General features: G+C 38.1%; 2 protein-coding genes across 5 annotated transcripts; one reads left to right on the top strand and one right to left on the bottom strand.

The window, feature by feature from the left end:
- Positions 1-351: 351 nt before the first annotated feature.
- On the top strand, positions 352-6614 carry inpp5e (inositol polyphosphate-5-phosphatase E). The gene is made up of 10 exons (XM_088940407.1): positions 352-1360; positions 2497-2620; positions 2717-2814; positions 3348-3472; positions 3871-3990; positions 4296-4403; positions 4667-4828; positions 5142-5257; positions 5990-6126; positions 6227-6614. Exons 1-10 carry the CDS (start codon positions 501-503, stop codon positions 6357-6359), a joined length of 1983 nt encoding a protein of 660 aa, XP_088796533.1. The 5' UTR covers positions 352-500; the 3' UTR covers positions 6360-6614.
- pmpca (peptidase, mitochondrial processing subunit alpha) lies at positions 3405-21961 on the bottom strand. Of its 4 annotated transcripts, none has more exons than XM_088940409.1 (14): positions 21905-21961; positions 21101-21303; positions 19662-19741; positions 19460-19542; positions 19254-19348; positions 18592-18692; positions 17185-17448; positions 16121-16213; positions 15751-15869; positions 15198-15288; positions 14411-14473; positions 12683-12827; positions 11657-11782; positions 3405-3516 (listed from the first exon to the last, which is right to left on the bottom strand). In XM_088940409.1, the coding sequence occupies exons 1-14, from the start codon at positions 21949-21951 to the stop codon at positions 3500-3502; spliced, it is 1527 nt and encodes a 508-aa protein (XP_088796535.1). In that variant the 5' UTR covers positions 21952-21961; the 3' UTR covers positions 3405-3499. The 4 variants fall into 4 exon arrangements, with proteins under 4 accessions (XP_088796535.1, XP_088796537.1, XP_088796536.1 ...); XM_088940411.1 differs by lacking the exon at positions 3405-3516 and adding an exon at positions 8765-9017; XM_088940410.1 differs by lacking the exon at positions 3405-3516 and adding an exon at positions 9078-10893.
- Between the last annotated feature and the right edge of the window lie 393 nt (positions 21962-22354).

The following is a 22354-nucleotide window of genomic DNA, read 5'->3' as shown; positions in this document are numbered from 1 at the left end:
TTAGGAAACAAGGAAGTGTGCATGCTTTCAGCATGACTTAGAGTACTAGTAAGCTCATTGTGGATCAATATGTGCTGAACTTAGTTCTTTCAGTTTATAGGAGTTTTTGAAATTAGAAACAATGGTAAATGGATAAATGTTTTTGATTTTTTTCAACAGGTGTTGCTTTTGATCTTTCTGTTTAAAAATCTCTGCATATCGCTGAAACTAGGAGTGCCACCAGCAGATGCTTAAAACAATTGAAACTATCATCACAAGTTGCATTCACGTTCACCAACGCCATTTAGTAAAAGTTCTTAATAATTAACGCTCGAGTGTAAATTATTCAGAACCTTTCTCAAGTGACTTCGCAGTCAGGTATCCATTCAAACATTCAAATTTCTCTTTAAAGAAAGTAGTAGCAATATTCCACAATGTTACATTTTCCCAGTAAGGCCACAAAAATGTCTCAGGAACTCCAGGACTGAGTTACCAATAACTGGAGCTGTAACGTTAAGGAGATGAGAATGAACCTTCAAAATGGTAGCTCGTCTCAGCCTCTGAATGGTGTGTATCCCTCGGGGACACTGAATGCTGAGGATCAGGAAGAGTTCGGCAGGAAGGAAAATAGCGAGCAAGAGGACGCAGATGCAGAAGGATACATGAGTGACAGGTATCTGAATGAAACCTTGAGGTTTCCTCCAGATGAGACGGACCGTGGGGTCATGACAAAAGAGAGGCCACATTTACCAAGACCACCCCTTCTTCCAAAGCCTTCTGAGCAATCAAGCCTGGGGACAAGAGCTTCGAAAGAAGAGAAACTGAGAAGGAGAAAGCTCAGAACCAGCCAGGACAGCCTAACTGACCCAACGGGGACTGGGTCTTCAACAGACTCCCTTCAGGATGACAAATCTGGCCATTCTTTATTGAACAGCATCTTTGCTCTTCAGGACAGGCAGGCATCATTGGGCAGTGATCAGAATAGCTCCAGAGAGCTCCTGCTCCGTAAATCCAGGAACATAAGCAGCAGCCATTCTGATCCTGGGAAGAGGTCCTCCTGTCACACTCTTCCCCTTAAGGGGGACACCCAACACCAGATTATCATGTCTTCAAAGACAAAGCTGTCACCTCTGCAATATCCTGGACCTTTGCCCCCTGTGGGAGTCAACATGGCTTCCACTTCCTTAAGGACAGCTAATAGGATAGATCAGGATTGTGTGGATTATGGTGTGATAGGAAAGAGGGGATACGAGAGGCAGCACAGCAGCCTCAGCGAATACAGGCTCTTGGACAGTATGGTGTCAGACAACACTTCTTTGAGCTCCATGAAGTCTACACTCAGTGTGCTAAATCCCATTCGACCCAAGGATGTACGGAATAGGTATGTTTTAGGTTTTTTAAATCAGTTTGTAGGTCATAGTATCTCTTCTTTTTATATTACTGCAGCTGTATATTATGGTACACTTGCTGAAATAGCTTTCTTTGAGAAAAATGTATTTTCAGTTTATTACATTTATCTTTTTATAGACTGTATGTTCAATAACTAGGTACTGGTGTCAAATATCTGGAATGTGAGGGTAGTATGTTTTTTGTGGATGGAGAACTTTACAGCATTAAAAGATTTAGCTCAGTTTGAATTCCAAGGCATTTGACTTGATAGAATCAAAATCTTAATATTAGTCTGAAATGTGGAATGTCAGAAACCTCTGACTTATATTGTTTTCATTTATTTTAGTTGGATGTGAGGATAAATCATGTCAAACAGTACGGTGTGTGTGCTGATTAAAAGTAGTTGTACTTTGACATGATACAACTGGAGCAAATAAGATCACCTATGTGAATGTACTTCATGTACTAGTGTAGCTATTGCTAACAGAAGCAGTTTTATTTTATTATAAATTGTGCAGTTTCTAAAATCATACTGCTGTAAAGAGAGTGCAGGGACTGAGCATGAGATTAGAGAAACATCTCATTAGGGTGAGGATGATCAAGGCTGCTTGTTCAGCAGCTGTCTTTAATTCCACTAACAGAGGTCAGTGGAGAATTGGAGTGAATTCTTGGGCACGTTTTTCAAGAGTGGAATGTTGACGAGCACTGTTTTACTCATACACAGTAAAAATAACTTTTTCTGAAACTGGGAGTATGGTACATGTGTTACGTTGCTAAACACACTGTTTTTATATGACAATCCTGAGTAAAATCAATTTACTGAATTTTTGGATTTCAAGACCATAAATACATGTATTATGTCATACACTTTAAAAATGTTGCTTTATTATGTATGTTTTTATGATCAAATGTTTTTAGTGTTTTAGTATAAGCACAACGTCTGAATTGCAAATCATACAATTGTAAAAATATACACCAGCTAAAGTTTTCTGTTTTAAGTTGATGTTGGGGTTATTTTCATTAATATTATTCTTATTCTTGTTGAATAAATGACTTGTACGCTACTTATAATAGTGTATATCAGATTTCCCGTGCTTTACTACTTGTGGTTGATCTTTTCTGTCGCAGGAGCTTTCTGGAAGGCAGTGTTCTTGGTCATGGTGCACTTCTTGGAGCTGAAGAGTTGGATCGCTATTTCCCTGATAGGACAGTGGGAATATACATTGCCACATGGAACATGCAAGGAAAAAAGGTGAGCTAGTACATGAAACAGACGACAGAACAAGAATCATTCAGCTTTAAAAATGGAATAGGTTGGAGAGTTAACAGTTTTAATTTTGCTCTTTAGGAACTTCCTGCTAATTTGGATGATCTGTTGCTACCAGCTGACTCTGAGTTTGCCCAAGACATCTATTTTATTGGTGTTCAGGAAGGCTGCTCAGACAGGTACAGTGCAAGAGAAACCCAATAGGCAAAATTAACTACTATGGAGCAATTTAGTAAAAACTATCCTGCATTTTATTTATGCTGTATGTTTTATGCAATTAAATCATGTGGAGTCATGGAATGCATTCAGGGCTACAAATATTACATTAAGTTCACATACAAAGTAAGCGCATAGATTAAGAAGAATTAACCACAGAATATGAAGATATAATTATATGAGAAATATTTCTTCTAATTGCTGGAAAAAATGGTAAAACCTATTTTAGATTTTATCAGCTAGCATATGCAAGGATTACTCTTCTTGTCATTTTTTCATTTGTCTGCCTTATTTAATTGAATGTCATAGAGATCAATTAAGATATATAAAAGTTTGGTATAACAAGGTCTTAAAACAGCTTTATGTGCATAAAGACATAAAATGTCTACCTCAGTTTTATTTAGTGTTGCAAAAACGTTTTTTCAAGTTATTTGTGATATTCACTGTACACGTTGTGGTGCAGTTTGTAAAGCAAATGTTTATTCTGTTTTCTCAGGAGGGAATGGGAAATCCGGCTACAGGAGACCCTGGGGCCCTATTATGTCATGCTGTATGCAGCTGCACATGGTGTCCTGTACCTCACTGTCTTCATCAGGAGAGATCTCATCTGGTTCTGTTCAGGTCTGGGCTTGAAATGTCAGTTTCAGTTCAGCATACATGTGTATCTGCCAAAAGAAATGGCACTGTGCAACTGTAGCAACTTCCTGACAGCATGATCTGTTAGAGGTTTTAGTTTCTGAATGGACAGTTCATCCATTTACTCAGACTTTGGTACAGCTAGCTCCTCAATTAGTTTGTTGTAAATTAGTGCAGTGTAATTGTTCACCAGCTGATTCTCATATTGTAAGTCTTGTACTTTAGTAGATAGTAGAGATTGTGTTGAGAAATTCATTTGAAGTGGAGTGAGCTGAATTATGGTTTTTAACCACCCCTAGGAATCCAAGGCGCAAATGATGTGTACATATTAAATTTTGATTTTATCCAGTGGTTCTTAAAAATGTTGTTTGCTTTTCCTATAGAAGTTGAACATGCCACAGTAACAACTCGCATCATCTCTCAGATCAAAACCAAAGGAGCATTAGGAATTGGGTTTACATTTTTTGGCACATCTTTCCTCTTCATCACCTCCCACTTCACCTGTAAGTTTAATGTACTTTTATTATCTGGCAGCACTGGTAGGACTGTGTGCAGTGTAAAGACAAGAAGTTTTGTAGCTGTTCATTAATTAAGTGCATGCAGATTTGTGGTATGTTAGGTGATGTTAGAATCATCAACAAGCCTTATGGTCCAAAGGCCTGTCGATCAGTTATTAGTTAATTAAGTATGCAGTGACTATGATTTTTTGGTAATCAAATTGTATAGCAGCTGAGCTAAACTTACACTTAAATATGGTTTAAGCAGTTTCCATTCCTTATTCTTGGTGAATGCCTTTCATGCATTACAGCTGGAGACTCCAAAGTATACGAGAGGATTCTAGACTACAACAAGATCATTGAAGCATTAGCACTTCCTAGAGACCTGCCGGATACAAACCCTTACCGGTCAAGCTCATGTGAGTTTTGCTTATCTGTGTTTGTTAAGTAGTTAATTGTGTTTGGCATGTATTGTACAGCATGTCAAATATATTGCATATTAATAACATAATATTAACTAACACCTGAAGGGCTGTTGAAAAAGCCACTATAACAAGATTTCTAAAGATTCTATCTTTTTTTAGATACCTGTATATTTTAGAAGAATGAATCAGGATCATACAGTGCTCTATTTGTCTTACATAAAGCCAAGTGAAATTACTCCTTTTTGGTGATTTTCCAGCTGACGTTACTACCCGATTTGATGAGGTTTTCTGGTTTGGGGACTTCAATTTCCGACTGAGTGAGGACCGCACAGGAGTGGAGTCAATACTGAAACAGGATCTGGGCTCAGACATGAGCAGACTACTGCAGTATGATCAGCTCTCCAAAGAAATGAAAGACGGTAGGTTACATACTCTCCAATTATTTGGATAAAAAACAGATTGTAGGTACTGACAAATACCAGTTTCTAGTCAGGGTATAATTCAAACCTTCCCCTGCAACTTTGTATATTAATATATGGTTTGGGAAATTGTTCAAAAACAAATTTGTTGTGGTTGCATGCTGTACATCTATCTTATCCTGCAAATATTGTATTATTATGAAACAATAAAAAAATAAGTTAAGCATAGCTTTTAGTAAAACACTAAATTGCAGAAACAGAAATAGGCAAAAAAAGGTTTCTACTCATAGTTATACTATTTCTCTTGCTACAGGTTCCATTTTCAAAGGTTTTGAAGAGGCACCTATTCAGTTTCTCCCTACTTACAAGTTTGACATCGGTTGTGACACATATGATAGCACGGCAAAGCAAAGAACACCATCATACACGGTAAGGAAGTGGTGGTCATTGTCTTTTTCAAATTGCACAATAGGTTTAATTCATTATATAGAATATGGGCTTTTGTAATATATAATTTTGCCTATTTTAATACATAACTGATTGATTAAAAAAAACTTCTGAAGGGGATAATAAAAATAACTATTTTTAATAAAAATATTTTTTGTAATCAGAGTTTGGTTTAGGGTGGCATGGTGGCGATTAGAATTGCAGTTTTGCTGTGGTTAGGCCCAGGGTTCAATTCCAGTCCTGGGGTGCTATCTGAATGGAGTTTGTATGTACTCCTCCTGTTTGCATGGGTTTCCTCCCACAGTCCAGAAAAGTACTGGAAGTTAATTGACTTCTAGAAAAAATAGCATGAGCGTGTGCGTGTCTGTATTTGTTTCTGTCTGCCCTGCAATGGCTTGTGTCCTGTCCAGGGTGTACCCTGCCTTGCGCCTATTGATTGCAGGAATAGGCTCTGGCTCCCCCTCGATCCTCAATCGGAAGAAGTGGTCAGAAGATGGATGGATGTTCCAGATTGCTGTTATAAAGGACTTTGATATATTAAATCGTTACTAGAAGAAATTACTCAAGAACAGCTTTGTCTACAGCTGCTTATGATAAAAAGGATGAAATGCACACTATGCAACAAATATGGGTATGGTAGTTGTAATGAATTCTGTCATGTTCAGCATCATTATCTTTTCACATCCTCAGTTTGTCCTCTACTTTACTTTCAAGGATCGAGTTTTGTACAGAAGTCGACAGAAAGATGACATCAAAGTTATGAAGTATGCCTGCTGCTCTACAATCAAAACATCAGATCACAGGCCTGTGTATGCTGTTTTCCAGGTTAAAGTGAGGCCAGGTAGAGACAAGTAAGTATATATCCTGTTACAAGTTTTTTAGGTTATACAGGTAGTCCTTCAAGTGTCTCTATGGTATACTTATGGAATGATTTCCCTTTTTGTTTTGTAGCATTCCTTTGGGTGCTGGTCAGTTTGACAGAAACCTTTATTTAGAAGGTATCAGAAGGAGGATTACCAGAGAACTTCAAAGAAGGGAGGCTTTAAAAAATCAGAAGAACAGTGTTGTCTGCTCTGTCTCCTGAATGAAAGCTGACGCAAACACTGCATGGTGGAATGTGCACTTTCATATTAAGAATGCCTCTTATCCTTCAGTTGTACAAAAGGGGGCCAGGAGAGGTCAAAACACTCTTTACCTCAGCACTTGGCAGAGCTGAACTGGGTTATCTTATGTTAGTACAGGTCCTGTAAATCAAATTTTACATAAGGCAGAGAATGGTCTATTTTTATACTGTTCCTTAACCTCTAAAGGAGGTTAAATTTTTCATTTAATCTTTGGATTTAATATTCTTTCATAACTACAGTTTATAACTTTATTTTAAATGTATATACAGATATATTGTCATATTTGGTTTTTGTAAAACTGCATTTAACAAGCTGTTGGGTTCAGTTTGTACAGTTTGTATATATAATGAATATCCTTTTTAGCTTTTTTTTATACAACAGTATTATGAATTTTTATATGGTATTGGCCAAATTAGTTTTACTAAAATGTCCAGATTATTGATCCAGTACAGTTTCTTAATGTTACTCTCATCTGAAAAACGTGCTTAATGGTTGCAAATATAGCTCGTCATGTTCTCTCAGATCAGTGTGGCATTAACAATTGTGGAAATGGAGAGCAGTTCTGCGTATTTTGAAAGGTTCTGAGCTATTCAGGAAAGACCTTACAGGAATTTTGTAGTATGTTAATACATTAGGTTTATAAAGAATTTTAATTTTGTTGTAATTTATTTTAATGGTTTAATTTAATATCATTCCAGAACTGCAATATTAGTGATAATTTAAATTTTTTGGAGTAGGAACAATCCCAATCCAACAAAATAAGTAATACATCTGTACTTCTGTGAATGATTTAAAATCCTCCCTAGAAGTATTTAAAATGAGTCCTAGACTGGTTATAATCACATTTCAGACTGAATGGAGCTGTTGTTTGAGTTGCAAAAACAGTGTCCTTGATAAAAAAAAATGATTTACCAATTTGCCAAACTAAACCACGAGACCTAAATTTGTATATGCCTTTGTGTTAATGTTTTATGTATTTATTGTGCACTATTATCAATATTTAAATGGTGATATTTTCCAAAATGTCTATTGTCTGGTGACAGTTCAGAAGAAAGGATTAGCCATTACTGCAAAAGCAAAAAGGTTGTCTTAAAAAAAGATTGCCTCTATGGTTTAATAAACTGGTATACCGTTATAAATTTATTGTTGAGATGAAATGACTAAGCTGCTTGCCTTCAGTGTACTTTGATAGGGGAAAAATAACCTGACTTTTTCAAGAAAGAACATGCACTGACTTGCATAAGGCATTACAATCTGCTCATTAAATGTACAGGCTGCTGAACTGTAGCACTAACTGCAAATTATTCTGAACTCAAGACAAAAGCCGTGTGTTGATGTGATTTAGATCTTGTGCTCTATAAATCATCGTCATTATTTGTACCTGTAGAATTACAGCAATGTATGTGAAAATGGGGGATTTTAATAGATATATCTGTAAATACTCTTAAATCAACAGTAACATTAAGTGCCTGTGACTTTGTACAAAATGACCTCAGGGGTTCCTTTTTTAAGCCATGTGTTCAACATTCATAAAAGTTTAGGTTTGTGACGATGACAAAATTCTTGTTGCTAGTGTTAATATTGCTTTTGATATATTTGAGTCTATAAAATTCAAATATGTTATACACATTTTTTAATGTGTTTTTTGAAGAAACTGGAATAATCTAGTAGAAGAGTACCTGCCCACAGACTAGCATGTTTTGTAGCTCTGTCATCAGCAACCTTTAAAATCTAATATTCTAAATTATTCAATTAAGGAAGCTCTCTAGTTGTTAGTGTTTCAAGAGATCCAGAAAACAAGCAGAACTACAGTATTTATGTTCAAAAGTAGTGGGTCCCTTCATCTTGTTTGGAAATAGTAACCCAACCAGTTTATTACCTAGAAAAGATATATCAAATTTTGGTCCCGGAGAGCTGCAATTCAATTGGTTTCATCAGTCAGCCTGAAAGACATATAATTTTAACTTTGAAACACTTGTAAGTATTCTATAAATCAATTAATCAAGACTTTTGTTGAGTTAAGGGGAATCTGGATTGAATCTGGGCTGAATAGATCATTGCTCATTTAAAAAAAAAATCATCAGTTTTATAACAGATTTATAAATCCATTATCTAATGATTACCTATAAAACCTGATGGTCTCCAGGAACAGGGTTCACGACCCCTGCTGTTGTACAAACAGGGTTTCTTACTCCACATCCCACTGTATTTTAGTTGCAATTGAGTTCTCAGGTGTACAATGTGGAACTAATCATTTTATTAACTGAAATATTTTCATCATTGTCTACTAAATGAATGTAGCGTGTTTAAATGTTGCTCAGAAATAGCCATAATATACATTAACATCAAATGTGTTAATTTTAAAATGGGTGGTCTCCAATACTGGTCTTGGATTTTTTTTAAAAGGTCACACTAAATCACGTCTTTTAAAAATCTGATACTATTGGTAATGGATCCATTGAAAAAGTCATTCAGTTCAGTTAAGGGAATGCTGCTCCTTGAGGGTTTCAGGATATTATGATTTTTGTTCCAAATAATTGTATTAGAGGCTAGGAGTCTGATGGGATCATCAATATCCCAGGTGTGTTGCTCTTCCTTAATTATAAGAAGAAAAATGCCTACAATACATATAAAAAATGTTATACAAATTCTGGCACAAAAAGTTTAAATAACTGCTGTTTTAAAATAAACTCTTTAATAATTACATTACATAAGAAACAGAAGTGAAATACTTTAAAACCGACATTCAGCTTTTGAATGCAGTAAAGCTTGAATATAAGATGTCATGGAAAGTTCTGAACTGGAGTACACGTCACATATTTACATGGAGGGTAGTGGTAAACATCCAATATTTCCTCAAAAAGATCAAATTAAATATAGAAATACAACAATACAACTGTTAAAATCTACGTTACAAAAAAAACGTATCCAAAGCATTCTACCGAGGATTGGGGAAATTCAAATATCCTGATATTGTAGGTATTTTATATTTTCTCATTCCAAAAAAAGCCCTGATATTACAACTGAGGTATTACAATCTTTTTATCAATGAACACATCATGCATTTTATTTGCCTGCCTTTACAACTGTAGCTCTTTAAATGCTACAGTTAAAAATAACAGCTGTTACAGTACATCAATAAAATTAAGATGTAAGTTTTTTTAATTATCTCTGCCGTATTGTTGTTCCTAGGCAAGGTTACTATTACCTTCTCTAAACAAGCATGCTAATGAAGAAATTCAACTGCTGTGGTATAATGAAAAATAACTTCAGATTAAAGATAACTGAAGTGCAAGAATAATGCCAGTTATAATAACAAAATCGTCTTAAGGGCACGAGTCTTGTTTTAAAACAGTTCAGTTACTTTAGCTGGAAAATTGGTACTTGTGCAAAAGCATGGATTTAAAGATCCCAAATAGCAGTAATCTTCGTTAAATTAATTCTGATTTTGAGTAATTCTGATTGCCCAAGAGGCAAGGCAATCAATAATTTACTCAAAAGGCCTCTGCTGCTGTCTTGTGTCATTATAACAATGTTATTAATGTAGCTTAGTTTGAGTCATTTAGCAATCGCTTTGCATTTAACAATTCACATTGATCAGAATCTTGAAAATCTTGACAACTAAGTAAACTTACAAATATATGAGCAACTAATATGAAGTAGCTAATCAATCACATTTATCAGACAAATTGATTTTAATTAACATTTGCTTCTCTGGACCCTACACATTCATACAACTACAAAAGTTCCTTTTTATACGTGAAAATTTCGAACTATCATGATTACCACAGAGTTGCGTTTCTGCCCAGAGAAGGAAAAGCACTGCGTGAGAAAATTAGAACAATGTGAAGCACTACAGCAAGTGGGGAGCAAAAGGCAGGAACTTACCCCCACTTCACCTCCCAGAAGGCTGTAGGAAAGGCCTGCAACATTTCATCACCTAATCCATCTGACAAAGGCAAAACCTTCCTCTCTCTCCTTTCCATAGGTTTCACAAATAAAGTTCTGCTCAGAATATTGGAGCCCTAAGAAAAAACTGTGCAGAATCCTCCTCTATTTCTGCAATGCCACAGCTGTAAAATGTCTTTCTGCACAGGAGTACAGGTATATGTGTAACAGGAGCTGAGGTGAAACCTTAATCATGTCTGAATTAAGTAGAAGAGCTTTCAAATGCTCAGCATGTTTCATAAGTAAACTCTCAACTGCAAAGCATTCAAATTACTGTTCTCTTCCCATCGTAAAGTCTAGTCATACATCACTAGAAACCTAAGGTCATAACATTTTCTCCAAATATAAATCAGCATTAGTCATATTTATAGAAAAGATTACAAAGTGCTGTGTTCTGTAGTAGGAGGATTAAGGGTTGTACAGATGACTTAATGATTCATGAAAGTGTTAATGTTTGTTCTTGTATAGCAACACTTACTTTTGTAGGGTACTTGACATTTCTAGTCACTGTCCAACTTACCAATTATTGCAGTAATTTAGATCATTCTGAAAAACAAATTAAAACTATTTGACCCAAATTTTAAAATACAATTATAAATATCAAATAGCACTACTGGATTCCCACAATGTCTGCTATTGCTTGTAACAGACACCAGTAAATCTCTACCTTTTGTAATTCTAAAGCAGAGCTTGGATTGAGCAAGAAGAAAGTCTGTCATTTGGACAACTGTCATTTGGAATTCTGTTTAAGAACACTACTGTACTCAGCTTCTTAGACTTAAAGTTTCAAGGATCTGATCTGATGTGTAGATATCCAGAACAAAAGTTAAAGCTTTCCTACCTATAATCTATACCCACAGAAACCAAAACCCTGGCAGCAATCTGTTATCCACAAAAATATTCTTTCCTGGCAGTAACCTCTTATGATGCCTTAGTACTGCATAAAGAAACATTTTACATAGAAGATAAAGCTCGTCTCCCTTTTCCCTATGGCGTCCCAGTTGTCAATACTAATTCAGTTGATATCTGCAACAGATTTCAGTAGAAAAGCCATTTCCCAAGACTGTAAAAACATGGTTTAGAACCGTAAGTAATGACACTCCTTTAAGACTAAATGCAAACAAAAAGTTCCAAAGTTTTTCAAATGTTTTACAGAAAAAAATAAACAAAAGAGTTGGAGCTAATGTATTTACACCCCATTTCAACATAAATCTTAGAGGAAATTCCCACTTCTGTTTATGTTACAAAGCGGTCAGTGCTGATATCTATCTGAACAGCCTGTATATCCGTGGCAATCGCCCGTCTTTACTTGTTAAAGCTGCCTGGATGTGCTCGTGTGTGGGCAATTCTGTCAGGTCTCCCAGTGCAGCCACAGCTGGTTTACTGCGCAGCATCTTCGTTGTCACCCTTTTGATGTCACTTGCTGTAACTTTACCTAGAAAATTAAAAGGAAAAAACATTTGCATTTTCTTTAAAGCATAGTCTCAACTTACGGACATCTTGCCTCAGACTAAGCAGAACACTTGTCAAAACTAATTTACCATTTGGAAATTTTAAAAGAAGCAAAATACATTAGTGGAACTTCATGAAATGGTAAGCATAGAATTTAAAGTCATTGACATTTAAAGCGGAAAATTAAAAAATAACTATTCAGCTTCAACAAGTGTTGAATCAGTCGTGATTTACTGCCTCTAAAACGTGCTTTGTCAGTGCTATCTGGCCAGCTGGAGGAGCTTGTATGCACCTGCCAAGCCACAGGATGTGCTGCTGTGCAGAAATTCAAAGGATATACTGGCAGCACCCAGCCAGGTTAACATTCTGCTGTTGCTTTTTGAATCTGGGTCACAGGTAACTACATAATCCACATTAGAAGTAGTACTGAATGAACTATAGTCAGCCTGTAATTCAGTGCCATTAGAAGTGGCTCTGGAGCCCTCAGCAAGCTGCTTCTTTAATATATCTGTCAGTGATAACACTGCATTCCGAGAATAATCTGGTCGACTACAAGGTCTCAACAATCCTGGCAGGCGCTGTCTAATCCTGTACTGCCAATCAGCTCATTTGTTTCCCAATCACTTCATGATACATCCCACATTCGAACCAGTGGGATATAATTCGGATCCATCATCTCTGAATTAGAAAGCCCAGTGTGTGCATCACCTGGTTTAGCCACTAAACATGGAATCTGAAGTTAAAGTATACTTTTTTGCCAGATTAAGTGCTCACTTGAATTCAGCTCCTTGGGTTGACATCATCTCATGATTGGATTAGCAGTGTGGGGAGAAACTACAAATGAAATAAAAAGAAAAAACAAAATCCTCCAGGACACACTTACTGATCATCTCACAGAGCTCATGTGGCAGCTTCCTCTTGCCTGTGGCCAGGACCTGCCGGCCCACATCCTCAAAAATGACCGGCCGGGACTCCAAGTTCATCATCAGCATGGACTTCAGTTGTGTCTTGGCTCGCTCCAGCTCCATCTGAAACACAGGGCACTGTGAATACCAGTCACAGGGCGTGATCCCTTAACTTCATCCCTACAAAAAAAAGTCTTTCAGTAAAAGAAAATGCTCATTAAGTGTCAAAACAATTTCCACAAGATAAATCCCGCTAGTCAATTCCTGTGCTACGGTGGAGAGGTGGCTCTGTGGCTCAGGATCTGCGCCTGTGACTGGAAGGTTGCCGATTCAAATCCCACGGCCGGCAGAGGAATCCTACTCCGTTGGGCCCCTGAGCAAGGCCCTTAACTCCAACTGCTCCAGGGGCGCTGTATAAATGGCAGACTCTGCGCTCTGACCACAAGCTTCTCTCCCTGTCTGTGTGTCTGTGTCTCATGGAGAGCAAGCTGGGGTATGCGAAAAGACAAATTCCTAATGCAAGAAATTGTATGGGGCTAATAAAGTGATGTTATGTAATGTTATGTTATATAAAGTTTAGCCAGAGTTTTTTTTTGTAATATTCTTCATTTCATTTTCAGTACCACAGTCCACCTTTAAATTAGTTCACCTGATTACTGCAGAAATTAATTCAATTTAAGGTGAATTATTTATTGGCATGACTGATTAGTAAAATTGGTGTTGCCAAAGCAAAAGAAATACAATTAACATAAAACAAAACTCTGCAGACATTTACAATAAAGACACAATCATAAGATATTTACATATAGACATATGGAGAATTATTGGGAGATAGGCTCACTGTTCCTCAGGCTGTGACAGGAGATCACATACTGTGCTGCCAGTTCAGCTGAGTTCCCTCCTCCCTCTCCCAGTAGGATTGAGACTTCTTGTGATTCTGGCAGGTGTGGGAATTCTGGGATTAGATTTGAAGGATGTTTCTCTAATCCCAGAATATTTGACACAGTGCAGTAGGAAGTGCACCTCTGTCTCTATGTCTCCCCAGTGGCAGTGGGAGCACAGCCTGTCCTCTCCGGGCAGCCCAGTCTGCCTGTGTCGCCCGGTTTCTATTGCCAGGCTGTGGCCATAGGGTCTGTTTCTTTTTGCCATTTCTTATCTTTGTTTCTTATCTTTATGTTGTGTTTGTGTGTGTGTCCCAGTGTGTGAGATACTGTTATATGATCCGTGCTGTGATGTGGTTGATTCTGAGTTGGGGTGCTCTAGCAGTGCTGTCCTGAGGCTGGCTGGTGTTGGTGTGGCTCGGGCCAGTGAGCCTCAGGACCAGCTGGCTCAGAGAGCTCTGTTGGGCTCAACAGGGTTTTGTGGTGGTAGGAGTTTTGGTCACTGTTTTTAGGTGTAGCCAATGCTTTAATACTCTCTTTTGTATGTTTATTATTAGTGGGTATTGGCCTAGTTTGGCCCTGTACGTGTTGTTAGGTGTTTTTCTCTGCACATGGAGGATGTTTCTACAAATCTCCATGTGCAGAGTTTCTATGGGGTGTTTGTCCCATTGAGTGTAATCCTGGTCTGCGAGGACACCCCACACTTCACTGCCGTATAGGGCAATGGGTTGGATTTCACTTTCAAATATTTGGAGCCAGATTCCTGTTGGTGGGTTGATGTTGAAAAGCCTCCTTCTTATTGTGTAGAAGGCCCTGAAGAATTACCTCTCCAGGTGTAGCAGCCATCTGGATAAATTCCCTGGTTATAATTTCAACCATTTCCCGCACCTGCAAAATGATAACGGAATTTAAAATGCACATTCATCTGACTGCAACAATTTAGACTGCAATCAGTCCCTTACATGAGCGGTCCTGTCTGCTAGTTTTTGTTCCAATTGGGCGCTTAATCACCAGCATTCATTGGAGCATGTAACTGATTAGCTTGCTGGTTTAGACTTCTTTGGTTTCAAAAATGCTTTAGTTAAACTGCATTGTTTCTAATAGCTTCAGCACATACATCTCTAGATCAGTTATGAAACTCTATAAAACTCTTTGAAGTCACTTGATCAATTGATGATGAACATACACAGGTGAGACTGACACTGTATCAGACACTCCCACAGTGTTTGCCTTCTGCTTAAATCCAGTTGGTTGTCAAAAAAACATACATGAATGAGGTCAGTCCTGATTAACACAGCATTTACTCTAATTGAAAACACATTTAGTTTAAGAGATGAAAGCATTTTTTGTCAAACGAAGGCCTCAGATAGAAAACTGAACAAATTAGCACTTAACTAAGGGCTCAGTTTGAACAAAAACCTGCCAAAACAGACTCAGTCAAGTCCAAGACTAGGACTGAGAACCACTGCCTCACAAGATGATTTCCAACACACCTGTTCAGTATATAATGGTTTTCACCTCAAGAAAAGTTGAGAAAATCTTCAAAAAACACAAAGTGATGCTATGGCTTTTTTAAGGTACAAGTGAAATATAAATAAGTTTGAAGTATTACCTGTCTGGGGTCTGCGCTAGCATGGATACACAGCAAACCAGTGTCTTCATAGCTGTGGTGGTAGGATGTTGCATTATACATCCAGTGATGTCTGCAATTAAATGCAACAGACATGTTCTAAAATCTGTCACCACCTTAGCAACTACATTGGAAAAAATACCCACATACCACATTTCTATAGCATCAGCAACAGAAACGACACTAGCTCCGCTTGTTTCTGCCCTGTAGTAGTGATGTCACAATGCAGTTGTCTTGAAACAGGGAATAAAAACATATATAACTTCTTTTCACCGTGTGAATGCAAATGTCACATCACAACAGCTTTTGTAATTTTTTAACAAGTGGTAATTCTAAAATTAAAACTTTGAGTGCACTACAAAACACATGAAGTAATAGTGCTAATAACTGTGCTTTTATGATATTACACGCATTGCAGTATAGGTCTTTGTAAGACATTCAAAAAGCATTTCAAAGCATAAGTCATTAATGAAGCATGTTTTTCTTGCAAGTCAGCATTAGAGGTTAGTACTTGCTAATAAGCCTGTAACCTTACCTGTTCAGGACATTGAGGTACAGTCGTGTGAACATGCCTTTCCCAGGACCGCCCGCTGAAAATGACCCTCCCCCTCCCATCATCATGTTGAGAACAGCAAAGGGAATGAAGTCATCCTCCTGATAAAAAACAGCAATCCAGCTAAGAAAACACACACAACAATCATGCACTCATCTTAAAAGTTTGCTTTAGGAACTAAAGATAGATAACTAAGGTGAAGGAAATTAGATGTAACCAGACATTCCTTAGTCTATGGGATATTTTTTTATATGGGAAGATGAGGAACCATGACTGGAAGGAAAAAAGGAACATCACAATAAGCAGATCTCTACCATGTTTATATACAAGCACACCCTGAAAGATCACTGACCAGGAAGGAGCAGCTCTCCAGGCCGATCATGATGTGTGTGAGCTCTGGGATGGGAGTGGGACCCAGGCTGACATCAGACATGTCCTTCTCATTCTGGAGAGATAAAAGAATCCCAGGCTCAATACAGGATATTTAGTACACACCATGCCGACTTCCACATGCTTAACTGCTCGTATTAATACTGGGGGTTGTTAACTTAAACTTGATTGCCGAGTTGACATTTTTCATTTTAACATTTTCTTCACACGCACCCTACTTAGGACTTCCCAATTGTTTTTAATGTCTCAGCCCACGGCGACAATCACAGTAGTGCGCAGAGAGAATGAGGAAGGACAGGCAGGCTCTAGCCACTGAGCCACTCCTAACCAGCGAGTTAATGTTGAGGAGCGGGGGATCTCAAACTTAAGCTTGCAGGCTTACTCTGGAAAAGTCAAGAAAGTCCTACCCTTGCCCTGATGGGGCTCGGACGATTCTGCACCGCCTATTGGGAAATCCCCTCACTGATTCAACTGAGGCCGGCACAGTGGTTAGAATTGCTGCCTCATAGCACTGGGGCTCTGGGTTCTGCAGACCTGGGGCGCGATCTGCGTCGAGTTTGAATGTTCTCCCCAAGTTTGTGTGGGCTGCACCAAGTGCTCTGGTTTCCTCCCACATTCGAAAAAAAAAATAAGTTAACGGACTTCTGGGAACATTAGCCCTGTCTGTGTTTGTGTACGCCCTGTGGTGGACTGGTGTCCATTCCAGGGTGTATCCTGCCTTGCACCTGTTGCTTGCCAGGATAAACTCCAGCTCCCCTGTGACCCTGAATCGGAAGAAGTGGTTCAAAAAACGGATGAATGATTCATATTTCCCTGCATTCAAATAGGTCAAACACTTTCTGTTGTTCTCCGTTAGCAAGACGCTTCTTGCATCACAGCATTCCAATGCCTTTTTAACTAAACAGACCCAAAACTGACAAGCCTAAGAAACAGACCACTTTCAGATCTGCCAAGCATTAATGATTGTTAAAGGCCAGGCATTCTCCAGTTTCAACACTCTATGCGGACCTTAGTGGGTGGTCTAACCTTGATGATGCCCCCCGTGTACTGTGCCTCAGAACGGTCCACACTGCCAGATTTCCCCGAGCCCCACACTGGCTTCGTATCCAGCAGGTACTTCCTCGCACACTCCACCAGCTGCTCATGCTCAACGCCCACCCCAGCCAGCACCATCCGCTCAGGGCCGTAGTAGCAGCGCAGGTACTCGTGAATCAAAGTCTTGTTGATATTTTCGACATTCTCTGCAGGGCAGAAGCGAGGTAGGCCCACTGTGTTCCCCCTATAAGCAGCCTAGGGAAAGAACATCAGTTAACATTCACCACAGAGGTTCTCATTAACTTTCCTCTAATCAACAGGTTTCTGCTGGTTAACAAGAAAGAATGAATCTGCATGTAACTGGAGATGAAGATGTTTTTCTCTATCGGTGGTGAAGTCTTTCTCCATATGCCCATGTGACACTAGTGGAGCATGCACGTCAAAAGCAAATTCTGCATGTGAATTTTAGAACTGAGATTTGATTTATTGCTTTGGAGTAATCTATATCTACCATAAGTCAGCAAATGACTCAGGCAGTATAGAAACTGAAGGCTGAAAATAGATAGTGTTATAAACTTGGATGACAGACAAGTTCCCATGACTGTTCACATGAAAGCCCAATGCTAGAGCTGCTGCTACTGACACTTTTCTTCAATTGTTTTTCAAATTTTCCTGCACTTAATTTTTAGACTTTGAGCTAAAAAAAATCACCTGTTTATGCTCATAAACTCCTTACATGCAGCTCTCCATTCTCTTTTCTAAACGAATATTCAAAGGAACTCACATTCTAACAGAGGATGGTCTATGCCCTCTCCAGGACTTGCAATCAATAAAAGATTTTTCTTTCTGTAATTACTTCTCCGTTCTGCAATATGCGTTATGGTGTCCCCTGGGGACAAGGTTGCCCATACACACATGTATAATCTGTTTGATCTCCAAGGTTAAACAAAGAATTAGTTGAGGTCTTTTTATTGCCATCTTCAGGACTTCAATATCACAGATGAAGCTATTTCTTGGACATTATTGGAATAATATTTATGGATTTATGATGCCGGTGAAGAGGACAGCAGAACTTGCTGCTGATGTTTTCAAAGCCATATTGAATGGGATTTCTGCTGTAGCTGTCAAACTTTATTTTAGGCGTCTATTAAAGCAGATTTGGAGGCAAGTAGCTCAAAAGGCGAGAGGCGAACACTACTTCAAGTTTATAAAATTAAAAAATAAAAATTGTCAGAAAAAAGACTTGGGAGCCATCCATAACCTTTAACTTAAGCACCTCATATCTAGCTAGGTCTTCTAGGTGGAAAACAGTACTTCACAATTGCTCTTGACCTTAGATCTAACATTTACCAAGTGGTAAACAGTTGTTTGAAAAGAGCACAAATAGGAATTAGTTACCGCATGTATCATTTCGGTCAGCAGGGGCTCGGGATCAGGTCTCATGTTCAGATCTTCCAGCTCAAAGCGGACAGCCATCCGGGTCATCTCGATTTCATCATCTGAATGCAACAGCAAGAGGAGATTACCATATTTCAGATTATCAGATTACCAGCTGTTTAGATCAGTATTTTAAAAAACCAAATAACATGAATACAACATAAATGTAACTACTGTAAAAGGCACTGATGAGCTTTTTTAGAAATTAAAGAAGAATCCTACACATCAAACTGAGAAAATCTATCTAAAATGTCAAGTTACCCAAGAACAGCTTTAGAAGCCATTCTGTTAACAATCTCCAATGACCCAGAAGGGAAGTACTGACATTTGAACTAGTGCATGCTTACCTTTTTTTTAATAAAGGGAACTAAGCCTAGATTTTATCTTGTGCCTTATTACTAGGTATTTTGAAAATTAAAGCACTATACAACCAGATCCATACTTATAAATTACATTATGAATAGACCTTATTTTAAAAGCCGTCAATTGCTCCAACTTGTAATTACTTAGTTAAAAAAATGTGATTTTTGCTAGGATAGAAGTCAACATTTTTTTATTGAACACCATTAATATTTTATTCTTAGTCCCAAGAAGTGATACGGTTTGTAAATGATTGGCGTTACCTGTCAATCGAGGCTGCAGTACCGCGTCAGACAACAGGCTGACCACTGTGTCCAGTCCTTTCACTTCTGCTGACACTGCATACATCGTGGTATCTCTGTTCAGAGACCATGACATAAGCATTTTCACAAAGGTTTACTTTGAAGCACAAGGCCAGGTCTCCATTTCACGGTTACAATGAAAAAACATGGCATTTGTGTTTCATTACCTGGACGTCTGGCAGTCACAGATTCCCCCATGCTTTTCCAGAGTCAAAAGGATTTCATCCTTGCTTCCATACTGGGCTGTGGACTTAAATGACATTGCATATTTATGCATAAAAAAAACAAGTGTACAGGTGTCAGTTTTATTGTCTTTTTACCAAAACCTTAATGTTAATAATAATCAACGGAGACAGTGCCAGAACTTACAGAAAATGCTAGCTTCTCAAGAAAATGTGAAATTCCGCTTGGATACTTTGCTTCATGTCTGGATCCAGAATTTATCAGAACTGAAATGGCAAAAAACCCAATATGAATCCTCAAAATAATACTATGCACACAGACAAAAAAGGAAAAAACTGCTTAAGCAGTAATGTAATGATTCAATGAAAAAAATTGATTTTAACATTTTTGATCTTGATCCCCTGAATTCCTTTTGCTGCAGAAAGTGTGTCTATCTTCTATTAGTGATGTGCTTTATAATAATAATGATAATAATAATAATAATAATAATAAACTATTTTATATAGCGCCTTTAAAGGTGGCTTCTCAAAGTGCTTTACAGAATGACAACAACAATAAATAAACAGAATACACAAGTTAAAACACAATTACAATATAGAGAGGAGACCGTGGATGGTGGTACTAAGAAAAGCAGAGGGGTGAAGAATGGAACAGTTAAGTAAAGGCTTTTGTAAAGAAGGGTTTGAGCCTGGATTTGAAGGAGTTTAGAGAAGGTGACTCTCTGATATCCTCGGGCAGAGAATTCCAGAGCTTGGGGGCATAACAGGAGAAGGGCCTGTCACCCATACAATGTAGATGGGCTTGGGGGGCAGTAAGGAGACCAGAGTTAGAAGAGCGAAGGTTGCGAGGTGGGGAGTAGGGCGATAATAATTCAGACAGGTACTGAGGTGCCAAGCCATGCAGAGCCTTATAGGTGAGCATGATTTTAAAATCTACACGGAATTTGACCAGAAGCCAGTGCAAGGACTCCAGGATATGAGTAATGTGATAATTTGCACTAGACTGGGTCAGGATTCTGGCTACTGAATTTTGGACATACTGCAGTTTGTTCAAAGTAGATTTAGATACCCCCGTGAGTAGAGCATTACAGTAGTCAATTCGAGAGAACACAAATGTGTTGATCAGCTTTTCAGCCACAGTTAATGATTGCATAGGGCATAGTCTAGCGATATTTCTAAGGTGAAAAAAAGATGTTTTGACAGTATGCTGCACATGTGGGTCGAATGATAAGCCAGAATCAAATATAACCCCAAGGTTTTTCAATTTAGATTGAAGCTCAAGTACAGAACCATCTACAGATAGGGTTACAGGACTGGCTTTACGAAGTTGATGGGGGGTGCCAATAAGCATGACTTCAGTCTTGTCGCAGTTAAGATGAAGGAAATTTTGAGTCATCCAAATTTTTATGTCAGAGATGCAGTTAGATAGAATAGAGACAGCCAGGTTTGGTATGGATGTATTCTTTATCAGAGATGGAGAGCTTGTACTATATAAACTTTTGCAGGACCTATGTGTGGAGTCCAGTGATTTGGGGGACTAGACCTATTTAGATAACAACAATAAAAGTAAATCTTTATTTACTTTTATTTTAGAACAAGTTATATTTCAGAACAAGTTCTGCTTACTTCCAACTGTGCAGAATTGACCAAACTTATTCTGTGAAGCCACTTTGAGTCCATTTTCCAGCGTTGTGATTTTAGTTTCATATTTCTCCTGGCCATCCACAGTGGCAAACACTGGCTTGGGAACTCCAGGCAGGGGGGTAGACAAAGAGATGTTTGGGTAGCCACTTCCACTGCTATACCTCCTGTAGGCGGCAATCCCAAATCTGGATTAAGACAAATAAAACAGTTCAAAAACAATTCTACTGCACATTAAAATAACACATATATATATGGCTAGACAGACAATGGCTAAGAATTTTAATCTGACACTATTAACATTTGTTGTTTTTTTAAACTTTCGATTATAAAAACAGCAAAGTGCAACAGACAGTTTAATTTTCATTCTACTTAAAAACATAGCACGGTCACTGAATAGCTACAGTATGTTGCTGTGCGATGCCCTGCTATGATGTGTGGATCCATCCATGTGAACCAAATGTTAATGGTAATAAAAAAGACTAAAAACAATGACATTACATTCTTTTCACCATTTATCAGTCATGCAATATATAAAACAGAAATCAAATCATAACAAGCCTTAAGCACTGATATTCTGTCATTCTTAATGTAGAAAGGTGTTTTATAACTGCTATTATGACGGATGAATACAATGTCACGGGTGTAAGACATCTCTCTAATGATTACAACACAAACAAAAAGGACTGAACTTCCGCAATCAAACTGTCACAGCGTACAATAAATTCAGATCGATTTCTCTGATTTTACCCTAACAATTAAATAAATAATCGTACTGTCTATAATTACCTAGGCACCCTGCTCCAAGTTCTCAGCTTTGCCATGTGCGCCGCCATCTTGAATTGACAATAACCTCTTTCTGCGCTCCTTTTTCCGGAAACCGTTCTGCAGAACACTTCCGTTTTAGGTTGTTGCTGAGCAACTATAACCACAACACAAACATTAGTTAAGAGGCCGGGTGTTCGGAATGATAGATTGTACTTTTTATTTTTAAAAATGCATAAAGAGATAAATGCATACAATGAATTAATAAAAAAATAGGCACTTTCCCCCCACTGAATTCTACCCCCATCGTTCTCTCGAAGATGTTTCTTTTATTAGAATAAAACGCTGTTGACGTCGCATTCTGACACAGTTAAAGAATTACGGTGAATTACAAGCACTTAAGTACAACCAGCTGACCTTTTGATTCGGCAAATTTCTCAGCACACTAGCTACCAATTTGCAATCTACAAAGAA

The sequence above is a fragment of the Atractosteus spatula genome, chromosome 23, assembly GCF_055471065.1.
Source record: "Atractosteus spatula isolate fAtrSpa1 chromosome 23, fAtrSpa1.hap1, whole genome shotgun sequence".
Classification (NCBI taxonomy): domain Eukaryota; kingdom Metazoa; phylum Chordata; class Actinopteri; order Semionotiformes; family Lepisosteidae; genus Atractosteus; species Atractosteus spatula.
The sequence above is the reverse complement of the archived record's forward strand: the minus strand, read 5'-3'. Positions and strand labels throughout refer to the sequence as shown.

Bases quoted from the DNA above. Each gene is read 5' to 3' on its own strand.
- inpp5e (XM_088940407.1), top strand. From the start codon at position 501: ATGAGAATGAACCTTCAAAATGGTAGCTCGTCTCAGCCTCTGAATGGT. The intron at 2,815-3,347 runs GTACAGTGCAAG...CTGTTTTCTCAG, and splicing joins CAGGAAGGCTGCTCAGACAG to GAGGGAATGGGAAATCCGGC. The intron at 3,991-4,295 runs GTAAGTTTAATG...CATGCATTACAG, and splicing joins CATCACCTCCCACTTCACCT to CTGGAGACTCCAAAGTATAC.
- pmpca (XM_088940411.1), bottom strand. From the start codon at position 21,951: ATGGCGGCGCACATGGCAAAGCTGAGAACTTGGAGCAGGGTGCCTAG. The intron at 16,214-17,184 runs GTTAGACCACCC...TTATCTCTCCAG, and splicing joins ACACGGGGGGCATCATCAAG to AATGAGAAGGACATGTCTGA. The intron at 11,783-12,682 runs GTAAGTGTGTCC...TTAATTTTCTAG, and splicing joins TGAGCTCTGTGAGATGATCA to GTAAAGTTACAGCAAGTGAC.